Source organism: Cyclopterus lumpus, chromosome 17 (assembly GCF_009769545.1).
Source record: "Cyclopterus lumpus isolate fCycLum1 chromosome 17, fCycLum1.pri, whole genome shotgun sequence".
In the NCBI taxonomy this organism is placed as follows: Eukaryota; Metazoa; Chordata; class Actinopteri; order Perciformes; family Cyclopteridae; genus Cyclopterus; species Cyclopterus lumpus.
The window spans coordinates 14,368,189-14,386,385 of record NC_046982.1 but is presented as its reverse complement, the minus strand read 5'-3'; the positions used below and the strand labels follow the sequence as shown (position 1 = coordinate 14,386,385).

Here is an 18,197-nt window from a genome sequence, read left to right as displayed (position 1 = left end):
CCAAGTTATCATTTTCTAAACAACAGGACTGTTAATAAATCTGATTAGAGGTAAGATCTGACAAAATCTGGCATCCGTCCACACAAACACACAAATACTAACAGGTGGAAATGAGTCAACAACTATGAGACAAATGAGATTAAGTGATTACGAGCTGAAATCTAATCAGCAGGAGACAGGTGTGTGCAGCTATGAAACTATAAGCACAAAGGAGTTTGAGCCACACAGGAAACTGCTTTAACGAAACTGTTGGAATTACAGTATGTCCTTAAGCTATACCTGCTAAACCAGTTGGTTTGCGTACATGAGTCATGCATGTTCCTGTTATGATCTGCTTATGCATGCAAATCATATTCTGTCTTCCCTCTGACCCCTAACACATTTGTTGAAACTTATATTCAGTGCAATAGTTGACTCGTGCAGAATGAGGAAGCTCCAGGAGTGAAAAGTAGAGCACTGCAACAGCAGCATGAAAGGGAAACTGACGCATGACAACATGATCACAGGGAGAGATTTGTTTCTGATCATGAATGGTCCTTTTTGTCTCTAGAAACCATAAAAAGAGGGTGCAGCCTCAAAACTCTGCTCCCCTCCAGATGTTGAGCCTGGCTTTGCTCCACTCACAAGTCTCCGAGGACATGAAGAGCATTTGCTTTAAATTGGTAAACTGACTTTCAAATATACGATTTTGTTTTAAACCAAATAACTGATGAACAAAGCTGTCCTGTGAGGAAAAAGGAGAACACACTAATGCCAACAAACCCACACCAAGTCCTTTACATTGGGAACTAAAACGATTGTTCACAGACAAACTCAAAAGCTGGGAGAGGCCAGAGGCTTTAGTCTCTCCTGTGGGCCAAACTACAAACACATAAAACATGACCTAAAACTGCTGGGCGCTGTAGCAAATGTTACTTTAACTAAATAGTAAATTGTGCATATGTTGGACACTATTTTTACCCGTGGATCAATACACATTGATGTTTTGAAGAATAAGATGTTCACATAAAGGATACTTGGATCAGTTCATTGTTATCATGAATGCAACAACCGAAGGCGACAAAGAAGACATTTCTTCAAGTAAAGTTTGCATGTCAGGAAAAATGCCCCCCCCCCCGCTCGTGTTATAGGGAAGTGGTGAAAGTATCTGCTGGTTCTTTGTGATACTGTGTCCAAACCAGTTCTGATTCACCTCTCAACGGTCAGCTCATATAAGATGCTTGTGCAGATGTTATGGGGTGTGTGTCAAAAGAGAAGTGTAACTGCAAGCTCCTCTTTCCTAAGATCCGCCAACGCTGTTTAACAGCAGCTGCATTGAAATGTAAGACTCAGCTCATCCGTCAGAACCAGCAGTTTTTGCACACTGTGTTTTTTTAAGAGAATGTGATATTTTAAGCTTGAGATTTAATTCAGGAGGAGCAGGTCACCTCTCCAGGTTGCATTTTCTGGCCTTGCAGGGCATAATAAATGATGTATTATTATTATCATTATTCTGTGTTTGAATGTGGTTAAGCTTGTAAAACAGAGTTAGAGTTAAATGAGAAGAACTCTGTTAGGTAAATAAGTAGCTGGAGCCAGCGGACAGCGTTTCTGTCCAAATCACTATTTAACATGTTGCCTCTAATTTGTTTTTCATAGACTGAACTAGTTGCCCGGCGAACAGCTGAGACTCCAGAATGTTACTGCTCCTGTCCAAGAAATATTTTGGCAAATACCAATTATGTAACACAAAAAATATCAGCAATATCTTCAACAAATACAACATACTAATTATTTTTCTTTCTAAAAAATCAGAGCCATGACAAAACTAAAGTCTTTCTATCAGTTTAATAAGACACTATGTTACAACAGGGTCTCCATATGCACAGTTCTTCTCAATACCCAGGTTGAACCAATTGCCTTTTCCTCCTTTATAGGCACTGGTGACTATTCTTGCCCAGCCGTGTTCTCCCTGAAAACAAAACAAAATAAAAGAAATGTCATTCTGCATACAGGGAACCAAATTCAGTGAAACCACTGGATTGTCACCAGTGTATCAGTGGTTATAGATACAAGAGTAAATTCATGACATGTTTTGTGAGGTGTGCACATTTTAGCTACAGAGCTGATTCATGTCAGACTGAAAGCAGGCGGGGTGGGGTGCAGAGAGAGAGAGAGAGAGAGAAAGAGAGAGAGAGAGAGAGAGAGAGACCAACCCAAAACTCTCCCCAAGAGTTCCTGAGGATCCAGTACTCGGTATCGTCCTCCGCCACACCCCAACCAGCCACAGAGATGATGTGATTGGGCAAAGACAGCGGGTGAAACTCTGAGAAGATCCCTTCAGTGTATTCCTCCAGGCCGCCGGTGGCCATCAGGGCACAGCTGAAAGACAGAGTGGCAGTTGGGCTGTAAAAGCAGGAACAAACATTGTTCTGGTAACTTAAATGTGTCTCATGCAGTGTGGGAACGTTGAGTGCTTAGTGTCACATGCAGTTTTCTGATCTCAATTTGCCGTCAGATTGCCCCGCCCCCACACACACAACTACATGTATTTGATTTAAAGACAGAATAAAGATGTCAAAGCCAGACATGTACTGAAGTAATAACATCTAAAGAAAGATATGAAGCTATAAATGGACAGGTTGAGGAAAATAATTAAATTGCTGGGTGATATAAATCTAAGTTGGATTTATTTAAGTGGATACATGGTGAAAAATATGTCTGTATATAAGATACAAGATAATAGTTTAAATTCCTAATCACTGTATTTTAAGACGTACGTAAGTGAAATAAAATTATACTCCTGCTGCTACTTTTTCAGAGATTTTAAAATGATCAAATATGTTCAGTATCTACTAATAAAAATGTCACTATAATGAAGAATCGCTGTGAAAGGTTCAGGCTGAATCACTTCACACAGAGTGTGTAGGTGGATGGATAATTAGAAAATGACTGGGGAGGATGACTTACTCTACCTGATGGGCCCATTGGTGTAAATCTCCGCTTTTATCTTGTCTCTTCCAGAAACTTTTCCATAGTCGCCCACTTTCCAAATAGTGTAGTTCTTCACGATGGCACATGATTCGAAGGAGGAGCAGGTGCCACACTGGTTGAACTGCTCACACTCTAAAACAAATGAGATCATCTATAATGATTCACAGGGCAGAGCAACGCTTACCCTGCAATTTCATGCAATTTCCATGAAGAGGAATTGTTAATTTCCAGTATACTGTTACAATGTGATGTAAAATGCAATATCGCAAATGTATTAAGTTCGAGACTCAGAGCAGCTGCTTTGCAACCAACAATGCTGGACGATAATATCCCGTTTATAATTTTTATTTTTTACCCCAAATGACAAACTACATGTTTTGTCATACAATACAACAACACATCTATACCATTATTTTATTCACATTTTTCCACTAAAGTGCACATGCAAAACATGGCCCAAAAAAATGCGGACTCCAAACCAAAACCATCAAACAGAAGGACTAATAGAAGTTAATCCCAGACTCCTCCGGTCCATGTCGATGTGTCCATCGGCAAGACACGACACACTGATGTCTGTGAACGGGTGTGAATGTCCTGTTGGACAAGTCCATTTACCATTTACACATACGAGAGTCTCACTATAATAACATGGATCTCAGCTCGCTTTGTGCACAGGGGTTTTGTTATGTTGAAACAGCAAACTGTGGGCACAAAGTTGGAGGCACACTTTGGTATAAAATATCATTGTATGCTGTCATATTAATATTCACCCCACTGGAACTAAGGGGTCCAATTCCAAACCATTTAAACAAAGACCAGGGTTTCCACATAGTTTCTGGCCATTTAGTGTAAGTTCAACAACAGACAGAATGATCAGAGTAAGATAGAAATGGTATCTTTGTATACTTTGGTTTTTGGCTTGGTAGTTGTTGCAGGTTTCATCAGGAATGCCTTGCTCGTGTGCGTAGGCGTAGACTTTTAGGTGATCTCCTCCGTAACAAGAGCCCGCCCTCCCACAGTCTATCACGTTCTGGACTGACAGGTAGGCTGACGGCCACAACCCTCCACGCTTGATGTTGATACGGTCTTGGAGAAGAATGACAAATGTTCAAATGGTAAGATTTACTCAAAGTCTTCGCTTTCAGTCGGGTGGACGTCCAAAGAATTGCTCAATATCACGCGTAACAATATGCAAATAGTATCCCAGCTTCTGTCTATCCCTCTATTACCATCTTGTCTTATCTCCTCCCTCCTCCACCCCCACATGATTACCAGCGAGTGCACTGGTGGCTCCCATGGCCCAGCAGGACCCACAGTACTGGGGGATGTGCTGGTTCCGTGTGACGCTCACATAATTCTTCCCCTCGATGTTCCTCCAGTCCCAGGACGGAGGAAGGTCCGACACCTTCCCAAGCTCATGTGGGCGTGGCCGTGTCCTGAAATAAGTACACAGACGAGGCTCATATCTAGTTTGTTCATATCCTTGATAGGAATCAGAAGCAACCACATAATCTTGTAGGAATATAGACACATCAATACATTTGTGATGTAGAAACATATGATATCGCAGAAAAGTCATGTTTCAATTTGACATTTCTGATGCCCCTCCCACTTTCTTGGAGGCTGGCCTCATCAGCCAGTTGGCGGACATAGGAGGGTCGTTAGCTTGATTAAGCCCACCTGGGCCTTTTGGTTGTGCACCTGTGACGCCTCTGCACGGTCCATTGTTTGTTTGGTGTTAACTGCGGTCTAATTATTTGTGTTAGTTTTAAGTGTAACCTTGCATGGTCACATTCCCTGAGCCAGTGTGGTGAGAATAAATGTAGCCTTAATGTAACCAAATGAGGCTTGATTATTGGTACCAATCTGGTTTGTGACTTTGTGGTTTGTTTATGCTTAACTGAGTTTTCAACATTTTCTTTTTCAGTACAGATTTAAATGCCTCTGGTATTTAGCATGATGACGGAGATTTTTGGGAGCAGGAATTTTGTTTGGTTAATTTTGTGGAGTAACTTTCTGTTTGAAGGGAGCAGCATCTGTCCCCACTTTCTCTGGTTAACAAACCAATTTATTTTTAACTTAAGTACTGGTGCTTGTAACTGGGTCACATCTTGGTTGGTAGATCCTATGCATTCAGCCAGCGCTTGTAGGCTAAAGTGGTTGCAAGGCCGCCAGCTTCTGGTCGTCTTTTGGTGGAATCTATTCATAGTGTCCTCCACCAGCATCCGTCAAGAGACGAGGGTTGGGACCAGTTGGATGGGGGTTAGGGAAGCTGTGTTCTGTGGCGGCTTTGTATCGTAGTTGTGCCACTACTTGTTTTTGCAGGTTACATACCTTCAACATACTGTACAAATGGCTGCTTGAAAAGGTTAATTAAAACCTGTTGGTCTGGTCTTGTGTAACTTGCTCTGAGCCTGGTATGAGTCAAGCTGCTTGGGTTCATTGTTGCTGTAGCGTTCGGTTTCTGCTTTGTGTTGACTTTGAAAAAGTTCCAAAGTCAAGGCTTAAATCAAAGGGTGACCGTGCTTTTTGCCGTTAGAGCCCCTCGACTTTGGAACGACCTACCTGAGGGGATAAGACTCGCAGAATCAGTAGCTTCTTTTAAATCGCTTATTAAAATCCATTTTTATAGAACTGCTTTTAAGTGATGCCGTCCTTTTATGCAATTCTTTGGTTCCCCTATTTTAGTTTGTCTGTTCTGCTTTATTTAGTATTTTTCTATTCCATTATTGTGTTCATTGCCTATATGGCATGGTCTCCTTTGCCTACTGTATTTTCTGAAATGTTTACTTGTTTAAAAAAATAATGAATTTACGTTATGTTTTGCCTTGCTTCTATGTGCACTTTGTAAACCTTGTTTTTAAAGGTGCTATATAAATAAAGTTATTATTTGAATGACTTGCTAGTGAGTTTTTTGTTTAGAGGAAGGAACATGGTGATTCCAGTTGTGTGGATCATCTGCAATTTTGTGAAGGAGCATTGCAGTTTGCTGCAAGTCATGTATTAGACACTATGGGTTTTACTATATGCCTCACTGTCACGTGTTCCTGCGAAAAATTTTATTGTGGCGGATATTTTTTAAGGAAATGCTTTGAAACTCCTTTCTTTTTTTTTTTTTTTCTTCTCTGCTCGTAATTTCTCATCCTTTCTCTCCTGGATCCAAGGCGGCCGAGTTTATAAGATGTAGCAGAATAAAGCAAAAAGTAGCATAACATGTAACTTAAAGTACCCGAGTACAAGATGCTTGGTTATTAGTCTTTGAGTAACGTAACATATTAGTGACGTAAAAGAGTTAAGTTACGTTACATCTGACTAAAACATCTGTGAAATGCTTGAGGAATATTAAAACGGTACGCGTGCCCTTCATTAACAGTGTCAATACAGCAGGTAATTAAAGTAATGATAGATAAATGATGACAGTTGAGGTATCTGAGGGAGATAAACAAGTCCACATTAACCGTCAGTCAGAAGAAAATGTACATTTTCTCGCCACTTACTTGACAGAGTCGGGTCTGTCGTCTGTGATGGGTTTATAACAAGACTCGGATGAAAGTCTGGAGGCACTGATTAGCAAAGAAAATGCCGCTAAGCAGAACAGAAGTGGCACCTTTGTTATTGTAGACGCCATGTTGGATCTCTCTTCTCCCTTTATTGCCTTCATGCGACGTGCACACAACGCCCCCTGTCGGCACATGGGACAACCTGCACGTCACCGTGACTAAATATCAGAGGGGTAGACAGAGTTTATTTGAGAAACAAATATCTTTACTTGTGTAAAAGTAGCAACGCTGTTATGTAGTAATACTTTTACTACCACTGGAATACAGATTTTTAGCATCAAACTAAAAGTACAAATAAATGACTTTTCACTTGCAGAAAAAAACGTTATACATGAATGTGTGTTACTAGGTCTTATAATATACAATCATTATTTGATGGTTGAATTGTTATTCATATTCACACACTAAAGCTGTCAAATAAATGATGTGCAGAAAAAAGGTATATGTATCAACATTGTACAGTAGCCTATATTTGAACTACTTGGTTACTTTCCAACACTGACAGATCAGGAATATTTCAGTAGACTACAGCAGTCTGCACAAACTATAAAGACCTATTGGCTGCAGGTCTATAATTAAAGTATAAAACTGAAATGGTAACAAACACGTCAATTGTCCTTCACAATCTGTGAAAGAAGAGTGTCAGTTTATTGAGATAATTTTAAAATTAAATGCATTGTTCGTTCTGGATTGAAAATGTTGCTTGTATCTGCTGACTCCTTTGTGCTTTTCACCACACTGATCAATAAATCAACGTCACTGAATAAAAACAGCTGTTGGAGTGGTGCAGCTTTTGCAGGATCAGCAGGAAACTTTAAAATAACATACTCAGTTCCCAGTTACAATCACATTAAACCTAATGCGGCTGATTGGTTAGGTTTTTAAAGATATTTTGAAGCTCTTAACAAGGTTAGTATACCGCGGGATGAGGCTCAACTTCAATCACAGTCTGTTTTTGTGATGGGGAAGCAGTATTGTTTGTGCTTTTAATGACTAATCTTGAATCAGATTAGATGTGCATTAGGCACCTAATGAACCCTCAGCAGAAGCACAAGATACATCACCAGTTATGTCATGCTGAGCAGCTCATGTAAAAGCTGTTCAGCATTAAGAGGAAATGAGGTTCATGTGTTGATGTTACTTTGAACTGTAGAAGATGGGCTTTAAAGATGAATTAGCTGCTTCCTGCTGAGTCCCAAAAAAGGTTAAATGGGTATGAAGGCAAATGACAAAAAAATTTTGAACCGTTGTACTGTGTTTTTGCCCTTAAGTAAGTAAACACATTAACCAGTAACTCTAAGTATGGTACTTATTTGCTATCATTCTTACTAGCTCTACATGTAACCCACACAGCTTAAAAACAATGTATTCAGGGAAACTTTAAAGGTAATTCTGAGAAATGTAGGAAGTCGTTGAGACCAGCTGAGGTAAAGTAGGTAAATATAAACAGCACTTCATCACAGAGCAAATGCTGAAAAATGACTCTGAACATCAGAAAATTATGATATATTTGACAGTGAGGACGGGGAGGTTGAGCATTCCCAGAAGGAGTCGCTAGCCTCAAATCATTTATTAGTCTGCATTTAAGGCTTCTGAAAGCGTAACCAAACAAACCTAACCCTGGCTTCTATGAAAAGTTAGGATCATAAAGTAAATAGCTATAATTCTGGGCTGAAAAAGCTGAAAAGTCATTAACCTTCGACCATATACTATATTTTATGTTATTTAATGTTTCTCCTCAAAGTCACTTGCTGCTTGTTGTCTCTGACAGCAGACTTCATTATGTCGTGAAACACAGATCCTGGACCAGAGGAATGAAGTCACTATAGACCTTTGACCTCTTAGGTCATGCACAGTCCTCAATAATACACGGCCTCACAGCATAAGGCTTCTCTTCAAATCTGAGTGCTGTCACTTTCAGGATGTAAATGAAATGTTTAAAACAACCCATCGGGAATACAAGAGCTTCCAACATGTCTTTAAGATGAGGCTGACATCCTGAATAGGTGCATTAATGTGAGCATCTTCCTGTCTGCTAATGCTGAGGCGATATACGCCTTGATGACACCACTAAACAGATGTTCAATCATCAGCTAATGAAAGCCATTGTCCTTCATCGATTCACAATATGTGCTAGCTTCTAATGCTGGTTTCTTACATCCAGACAGACATGCTGATAAAGACTCTAAAAGTCACGTATTGGATGCAGAGACTTCTCTTTGTGATTGGAATGAAGATCAAGTGAGGACAGGTTAACAGTGAGGAGTTGAAGCTTGAGTTTTCAAACTAGCAGCATGACTCTTTGGATGGCAATGTCCATCGGTCCAGAGTAAAACAACAACAAATACTGGATGAATAACAGTTATATTTTGTAAAAACATTCATGACTCTCTCAGTTCACTGATTCCCAGACTTTTCCTCTCACGCCAGCATGAGGTTGTGCTTTTGAGTGAAATGTCTGAACAACTATTGGATGGAGTACCATGTCCCCTCAGGATTGATTGTAATCTCTTCGGTGATCCTCTGACTTTTAATTTTCGGATCAAAATTTAAATTTGTTTCGAAAAGAATCCTAAAACCCGTATAATTGGAAACTGTTATGTTTTAAACAACTGCAGTATAGTTGACACATTTGTTATGCGCGCAAAGAACGCAGAATAAACCAACAAGATGATAATTCACATTTGTGTAGTTAAAACCCGAACGTCAGCCAAACTGGAGTCACAAGGTTTTCATACAACAATAAACGGTATTTCTGTCTAAATTCCAAAAGAGGCGATCTGCCCACATCCATCACAGAGAGACACTAAAAAGCCCACTTACGCAGACGCACCTTTAGAGTGCATGGAAAGTGCATCCATGTAAATATTGAATGCACACACAGTTTGGATTTCACTGACGGATCAATATTGAAGCAATCTGGACGTTAATCTAATTTGCACTTCTGTTTTCTTCTTGGCAAAAGCTGCTACAGACTGACAGTGTGGGATCAGTGTGGGAAATTAGAAGAACTTCAACATTCATGAACATTTTAGACTGGCAGGGTTTCTGTGACCGACTAGACAGCAAGGAAAAAAAAAACAGGACAATAATGAAAGAGTGTTGTTGAGGACGGTGTGATGTAGCTTAAAGTGAATAAATTTACCTTCAGTTGAGATTGTTTTGTAAAGCTAAACATTTTAATTTTCTTTAGGGAATCCTGTTTGTAATAGTGCTGTTGTCATTTCATTAACTGTCTTTTATGAAGGACTAAAAATAACAAAACAATTTGATTAATTACTGATCAGCTTTTAATACATTTATGAGACATGGTGACTCTTTTCTCAAACATCTCATTTTGGAATTGATGTGTTGGACACAGTTTGCTCTGTATAACAGTTTTTCCATTAGTACCGTAAACATCTAAAAATGATTCCTGCACCGTTCAAGCAAATAATGAGACCTGCATCATCTACTCTATAAACATTAAGATGTATGCTATTCGTCCGAAAGTATGTATACATCCAGACAATGAACCCATGTGCTTGTGAACATCATCTTCTGGCATCAGGCTTACCAACAGATTGGGAATCCTGGCTGCAGATACTGAGTGATATGGTCTGGTTCGCAGTCAGCGTTCTGGTTCATCCCAAAAGTCTTGGATGGTGTTGAGGTTGGAGCTCTGTGCAGGCCAGTCAACTTATTCCACACCAAACTAGGAAACCCATGCAGACTGGCTTTGTGTGCTGGTTAATTATCATGTTGAAACAGGACATGGGCTACACGAAACTATTGCCACAAAGATGGAGGCACACGATTGTCTAAACTGTCCTCAAACCCCTTGGCTTTTGTCAAAAACTGCCCCAAAGATTATGTGCACTTTTCAACACAATGCCTGTGAAGACCTTAAAAGAACAAGGATCCAATATAGAGCAAAACTAATAATTTCTGTTGCTGTTATGATAATTCTGACATTAATGTGAGGCAAGTCAGCCAGAAACAACTGACCTGAATGTTCACTAAACCTTCACTGTGTAAAACTGGTGGCCCGATTTATCAACAACTCCCTCTTAGAAAGAATCGGATGAATAATGGATCAAAGACAAATGTTACTTAAGATCCACATCCATCTAAGGGATTAGATCAGCAGACTTCAAACAGCAGAAGCAAATCAAGGGCTGCCATGTTCTGAGGAGGGTTATCGATCATGGCGGGCTGCAGTTCAGGGCCTCATGAGGGACTCTGACTGCTTTCACGCAGCAGTATTCAGGCGGTCTGCATTTCCAGGGAAAAGTGAGTCTTCAGGGCAGAGCGGTTGGCAGCTGTCATGTTGATGATCTCTGAAAGTCAGCCTTTCCCTCCGCAGCATATAGCTGTTTATTTTTCTTATTTTCATGAACTAAATCCCTTTTGGGTATTAGGTCAAACAGTGATTCATCACATTCCTAGCAGGGCCTTTGCTGCTTTAAGTGCCCGGTTTTTTAGAGGTAGAGGAGGCTCATTTGGCTCGGCCCTGACGACTCCCATCATACCTTGCTTTCCTCCTGCCTAATGCACTTCAGAGGAACTAGCATGGATTAATTGATCGATACTGTCATTAAACATATAAAATCAAGCACAAAGGATTTTATATGTTAATAAAACTGGGCAACTGCTCTTTCTAGTATACACAACAAGTGAACATGAGGTCAGCACTCTTTGCTATGTTCTTGAATGCAGCTTCTTTTAGTAGCTGTGATGATTAACTTTAAGCGTAGTTTCAAGTTGAAACCCAGTTACAGTCATATCAACATTTCTATATTCACTTTGCTTCATTATTGTCATTCATTTTATACTCTTTACAACAATCCGGACAAAAACATGATTTTCTTTTTGTCTTAAATATTTGATTTAATTTAGAAAAAATCAAATCAATGACTCATTAACGACTCAAGAAAAGTCAAGGGAAGGGGTCACCATAGTAATGCGGGTTCATCCTGTGCGGGCCATGAACATCTTTGCAAAAGTTTGTACCAATATCTAAAGTGGATGTGGAAAAATTTAATTGAATCAGTAAAAAAATGTTATCTTCGGCTGGTGCCACAAAAACATCAGAGCATCACCATAGTGACTAGGATTCCTCCTCTCTGCACCATGCATGTGACCGATCAGTTTAGACAATTCAGCTTTGGATGTGTTTAGGCATATTTAATAAGTTTGGAGGGAGCCAAGCTGACTGATTCCCCTGCTTTCTGTCTTCATGCTAAGCTTGGCCAACCACCTCCTGGACCTAAAGCACAAATCTCTTGGAAAAGAAAGCGAATATACATATTTAATTAATGGACAATAATAAGCTAGTTGCTTTTAACAGAAAATATATAAAAGAGCAATGCCTTTATGTTGTAATAGTCAAAATATTAAAGTCATATTTCTATCAATATTGCTCTTCAAAGTCCGGAGGTCAGACTCAGAGCAGGAGCCATGGAGCATAAAAGCGATTCAGTTTCTTTCTTCACAGCTGTCACAGGGATTAAACCTCTGGACGTTATCCCACTGACAACATCAGAATGATGAAAATCAATTTACATGCCCACAATATTTTGTGGGGACACTTGGAAAGTCACAAACAGATCCGAGCCCTTTTGGGGTTAGAAGTTTGAGTCATAACATCAATGTTTACTCGGCATACAACTGGATTAAATGTAATCAGAGAAGATGTTTTTGCTACAATGCTCTTAATTATTTCAAGAACTAAAAACAATTTTGGGAAGAACATTTTTTTTCCAGCCTGCAAGGAGAAATATGACAGGCCTGTTTTGTGGTAACAAGGATTAGACTGACGTGGAAGTGCTGCTTTGTGCAGACTGGTTTCAAACCAGTAAGCGTCGCTGTTTTTTCACCAATGAACCGCTGGACAGAGGACCTGAAGAGATGCTATGATCAGTGAAAAAGTCTCATGACATTTATAAAACCTTCCTTGGAGGATCATACTTATTTAATGTCCATAAACTTGAAGATTGAATGTGAAAATACCGGATCATATTTTATTGATTACATAAAATCGGTATATTTGGGACGTTATCTTCTAATACTTGTGGTATTTGCGTCCGCGTCCCACCTCTTGCTTGCAATTATCACAAGGGGCTGGACCGGTTACCAGACGAAGACTTCTGATTGGCTGAGTCAGGTGTCAATCACAGGCTCATCCTGGAGCTCCTGTTGGCGAAGACAACCCACACACCAGAAGTCAGAAGTCAAATTTCACCAAAGGGACAGAGAAAGGAAGGGTGAACTGCCCGATGATTGCGTGTGAGTGTTTCCTTCACACTTCACAGTTAACACGTGTTATTAGACTTGCTTGCATTGTAAACGTGTCTCGTTAATGTGTGTTTGTAGCAAAAGAAAAAGAAAAGAAAAAGGAGGTTAATTGGACTTGAGGACTTGGCTCCTCTCTCCGGCGTTTCCACGCGCTGTGTTGGCGCACCTGAGTCTCAAGATGACTTTGATGCATCTGCGCTACTAAACCGCCATGGTGACATTACTTACGTGTGGCATGTGTGCCGGGGTGAAGCTGGCTAAATGCGCACTTATTCACTGTGGAGTAACCACCGGAGTCCAGGTGTCCTCGGGGAGTGCGGATGTGGCCGTTTGGAGGAGCGCATCAGTTTGATGTCAGCTGGGATTTGACAGCGTGCAGGAGTTGGGCATGCCAGAGAAACCTTAGAAGGACAATCCCCGGCTTCTTTTACCTGGATTCAACACGGGCTGCCCGGAGCCATGGCCTCTGAGGTGGTGTGCGGGCTGGTCTTCAGGCTACTGCTCCCAATGTGTCTTGCAGCTGGTGAGTAAAACATAAATGTATGATGCTCTATCTGATATTATCCTATACATCTGTTCATCACTCTTACATGTAACTTTTAAGGAAGGATGTCAATATTTACCGTCATGACTGTTTATTGGCAAAAAAAATCCCACTTTGATTTGTGATGATGCTGGAGGTCACAGTTTAGTCATCACCAATGCTGAGGTGTGTGTGTGTGTGTGTGTGTGTGCGTGTGTGTGTGCGCGCGTGTGTGTGTGTGTGTGTGTGTGTTATAACAGAGCACAAACAATAGCAATAGACTGCAGAGAGTCACACATGGTTATTATATATCAATAAAAAACCACCACCGTTTTTCACCTTGCTGTCACCTTTTTATTGGATTTAGTAAAGGAAACACAGCCGGCAACAGAACGTCACTGCAGAAACAACTTTTCGGAATCTCCACACTCTGCACAGTGTTTATGTCTCAGTTTGTATATGTTTAGAAATGTATGATATAAAAAAAACAGTGATTTCAAGTGCATACTTTTCTATTTATAACGTTTTAAAACAACTATGTACTCTTAATAGTTAGTTTATTCTACTCAGAGTAATAGCAGAAACATATGTTATGTATATTTTTGGTTACATGCATGTAGTGTTGATACTGTGCGTTTGTGTTTTTGGTTTGTTTACAGCATAACTCTGTTAAGAAAGGCGCTCTCCACAGATGAAGTTATTGTTGCTGTGTTTGTGAATGTTTTGTTTGATTCACTCGTTTGCTTTGCAGATTTAGAAGATGACTCACTGTCAAACGTGGCAGCTTTATTTAGATTTAGGGGGGACTTTGCTTTGGGGGCTGGAACAGTCTCATATATTACTTCTCTGAAGACACCACTCAAACGCTGATTTAGAGTGTGCAGGCATGAAGCTCGAGGCAGGAACACACCTCGCAGACTCCATTAAATGCAGTTTACTTTGTGTTTTAAGCTGTAATTCTGTGGTAGGCCACAAGTGAAAAATGATTAACGTCTAACTGCCACTGAGGTTCCACTGTGGTGTCTGTGTAAGACTTATGGGGCAGAGGTACTTTTAAAGCTAACAGCAAGCTTTCTAAAGATAAGACCCACTCAGTACCACCACAATGCATCACTTGACAGCCCGACGGCTCCTTTATTTCCAAAAGCAATTGTCTCCATTAATTCGTGGAAAGTCGTTTTAACAGTATGAATTAATAATGCGGTTGTGAGGGAGGCAATAATTGCCTTTCCCTTTTATCGTAAACATACCCTTAATATTTTATGTTTTTTCAAAGTGCAAATGAGCACAGCTTTGCACAGTAACTGCCAGGATGAAGGAAATGTAGAGTGGGACGAATGGAAGGTGCACAGGAACAGACTGAGTTAGGGGAGGAGAGAAGTTATTTCTGCCATCAGCAGCTTACTTTCCTTCATTGTTTTGTTTTGACAGTCAAAGATCTCATCTTAATTTAAACTGGATGGTTCTGCTGTAAATCAATAATCGCCAACCCATCAGCTATTGTTTTTTCCTTTTTATTATTCGTAACACCCGTGGCTGGAAGATCATTTTATAGGTTTAATTTATTTTCTGCCCTTTTTTTAAACCATATATTCAGATTTCTGGCTTTGATGCAATGGGTTTTGGAGCAAAATAGGCTTTAAAAAAAACATATTTTTTGGCCTCAGACCGCAGCAGAACAGATGTTGCCTGACTCCAAACATCGACATTACCCTTACTGTATATGCTGTGTGTAGTGTAACACATGTGATGCACACCGTCTCTCATGTCCTAGTGAAAGACTTATCTGCTGACATAACATAGTCTGTGTTTCCTGTTGGCCATCTGACAGCACCTCTATTGAAAAGCACAGAACTGCTGGGCCCATGTGTACACAGTCTCGTCTACCTCCACCCAACACACACACACATTGACACACAGCTACAGTTGAGCTGATAAACAGCCTGCTGTTTACGTGTTTACTGGCAGAGTTTGGAGTGTGGACATGATTATGTGCCTGCACTTTCCCAAGTCTCTGATTTGATATCAAACTTGTGCTGTGAATGTACAGATGGAGCTGCAGGTCAGATGTGTGGTAAAGTGCTGCAAGCTGGAAGAAACTGAGTTGGGAAGTGACTTGCAGATGCTGGGAGCATCATTGGATTCTTGACGCTGGAGGTTTTAATTTGGACTTAATGAGGACAAAATAAGATTGTGTTGTTGTCACAAATCTTCACAAATCTTCAGGCGGACACAGTTGGCACCATCATGATGTTCCAGAGGAGAAGTGGTTGTAGAAATCAAACAATTTCACTCTACAAACTTAAACAAGCAAAACAAAGAATCAGAAAGCTGTCGTAAAAATGCTTCATTTGAACTCACCATGTCATTTCATTCAGTAAACCAACATGGTGAAAACAACAACAAAGTTGTTAAAGTTGTGATGCAACATGGCTACGCTATGAGCTAAGACCTACTCACACCAGCTTCTAACGACTGTAAGCTATTCATGTTTTAGTTGATGCTTGCTGACCAGCAGTCCAGTGATGGATATCTGGTTAACAGGTCAGACAATGTATCTTTAAAATGGAATTAAATTGAACTTAAAGCCACATATAATACAAGTTTTATTTATAAGTCAAGTGATGGAAAATCAATTTTCAAGCAAAAAGGACAAAAATCAGCAAATTTGAAAACAGTGAAGTTTTGCATCGTGATGCTACAGACTTCAGGATGTTCTTCTGAGGGGTTTAAATTCCTCTGTTATCGCCCAGTGCTCGATCCCGTCAGGCACCGCACCGCCTTTTATCTTCTCTCATGACATTTGTGTTTTTGGGCTTAAACTCTTAAGTCAGATGGCTGTGATTTCACATTTAAGACTGAGTTGCTTCTCTTGTGTTTGACCTTTGTGCGGCGGTAATAACAGCATTCACTGGGACAGACAAAAGCCTGATTCAAACGTGAATGGGGAAGTTTTGCAGTAATCTGATGTCTGAAAACAAGAGCCATTTATTTTCATTCCCTGTGTGAAAATACTCAAATGGTGAGTCATACAGCGAAGGCAAATGGTCAGGAAGACTGCGGTCAAGTGTCTGCAGGCATCAGTGGGAGTAGAGTTGTGTAGATACAGAACAACTATCTGTATAGATACAAAATAACTTCTTTAGATTTGAGCGGATGAATAATGTGTGTTCCAGGCTCTGGACTACCAACACTGGTTTAGAACTTATTTAATGCTACATTAAATGAAGATAAAAGTGGGCGTGGGAAAGATTATCATTCACCCGAAAGGTTTAGGCATTAAATATTCCCACTTCCAATTTGTTGAATTGTTTGGAAAGGAAACTCAAATAAAAAAAAGGGTGCCTTTTTATGTTGTTATGATCAACACATGTTGGTGGTTTTCTCAAAGATGACAGCCCTCCATAACATGTATTAACTTTTGTTAGCTTTCATTGGTCTGTATCTGAGCACAGAGCAAACCAGAAGGTTCACTTACTGTCAAGCTCCAGCAAGAGGAAAGTCAGAGCCCACTCAGATGTCAATGAATAGGTCCATTGAGTGCGCAAAGAGAAATAAAAGCCCAATTTTCTGCAGTTAAATGTCATTTTTCAGTAGTTCAAGACCAGCAGTTACCTCGACGAGAAGATCTCTGTGACTTGGACGGTAACTCATCCAGCCGACCCGGTTGTAAACCTTGTGCTTGTTGATATAACCGCTAAGAAAAATGTAGGAGGTCAGACTGCGTGTCCGTATTTTGTACACTGTTACTGTGTACTTTACTCTGTTCCCGAACTCCCCCCTGACCTAAAATGTTCAAAGAAATGTTAGACGGAAAGGGGTTGTTAAAGAAACACAAGCTGTGCTTCATGCTTAGGCTTCAGAGGTGAAATGTTTGCTCCAACGTGGTTCAATTGGGACGCGTTAGCTGATCTTCAGTCAGCAGCGTATGGGAGCCGTTTAACTTGTAAAAGCCACCAATCAGGGCAGATGGTCAGTCTGACTGGGAAATGAGTTACTGATCAATAAGTTCAATTAATGGTTTTTGGAAGTCATGTTTGCACTTAAGCATTTTAACTTTCATCATGAGCTCCAAAGACTTCCTGTGTGTGTGTGTGTGTGTGTGTGTGTGTGCATAATTGTGTGTGGTGTGTAGTGACACATCCTAAATGCTGAAACAGCGCATTACATTCAAGCATAAAAATGATTTTCATCAGGGATTAGTCTGATTATTTTCTTGGTTAACAATTATTTGTTCTATAAAATGTGTGAACAGTGAAAAATGTCACATTTCATTGTCTGAACCAAAGATATTCAGTTACAATTAAATAAAAGAGAGAAAAGTGGCACATCCTCACTTTTGACAAGTTGGAACCAGCTGCTGATGAATCCACTATCGGTCTCAGTTTTAGATGAAAGAAAATGCTATAAAGTTTCAGTCTCTTTTCTCATCTAACAATGAGCAATTGTCTTTCATTTAAATGATTGCCATATATCCATAAGATGTATCACTGTAATAAATGAAATTATATGAAACTAAAGTGAACAAATTAAGGAAATATAGGAAATGGAAAAAAGGGAAATATGAAATGATGTTGGTTCTCATTTGAGGCCTCGATCAATGGACTAAAACAAAACACTGAATTATTTTTCAGACACTGGTCATGACATTTCCAAACCGTTTTTATTGAATGTTTTGCCAACCAAAACTTAGCGGTCTATCGTGTATTTTAAGGAAATCTGGTGCGCCACAAAATGTCGAGTTTTGGCATTAAAAAAAAAGGATCCAGTTTCAATAATGCTCTCAGTCCATGAAATACTATGAGATTCTTACTAAATGAAATGTTTACATATGATATGAAGCTGTCCTGTACAGCAGGGAGAAG

General features: G+C 40.0%; 2 protein-coding genes across 3 annotated transcripts in view; one reads left to right on the top strand and one right to left on the bottom strand.

Moving 5' to 3' along the window:
• Window positions 1-1,830: 1,830 nt before the first annotated feature.
• On the bottom strand, window positions 1,831-6,613 carry LOC117747062 (cathepsin Z). Of its 2 annotated transcripts, XM_034556457.1 has the most exons (6): window positions 6,471-6,613; window positions 4,246-4,409; window positions 3,880-4,059; window positions 2,955-3,105; window positions 2,196-2,361; window positions 1,831-1,951 (listed from the first exon to the last, which is right to left on the bottom strand). In XM_034556457.1, the coding sequence occupies exons 1-6, from the start codon at window positions 6,599-6,601 to the stop codon at window positions 1,838-1,840; spliced, it is 906 nt and encodes a 301-aa protein (XP_034412348.1). In that variant the 5' UTR covers window positions 6,602-6,613; the 3' UTR covers window positions 1,831-1,837. The 2 variants fall into 2 exon arrangements, with proteins under 2 accessions (XP_034412348.1, XP_034412349.1); XM_034556458.1 differs by lacking the exon at window positions 3,880-4,059.
• Window positions 6,614-13,268: 6,655 nt separating this feature from the next.
• Window positions 13,269-18,197, top strand: part of LOC117747063 (piezo-type mechanosensitive ion channel component 2) — a 74,275-nt gene continuing 69,346 nt past the window's right edge. The window contains 1 exon segment of the mRNA XM_034556459.1: window positions 13,269-13,332. Within this exon segment, the coding sequence (XP_034412350.1) occupies window positions 13,269-13,332 (64 nt within the window).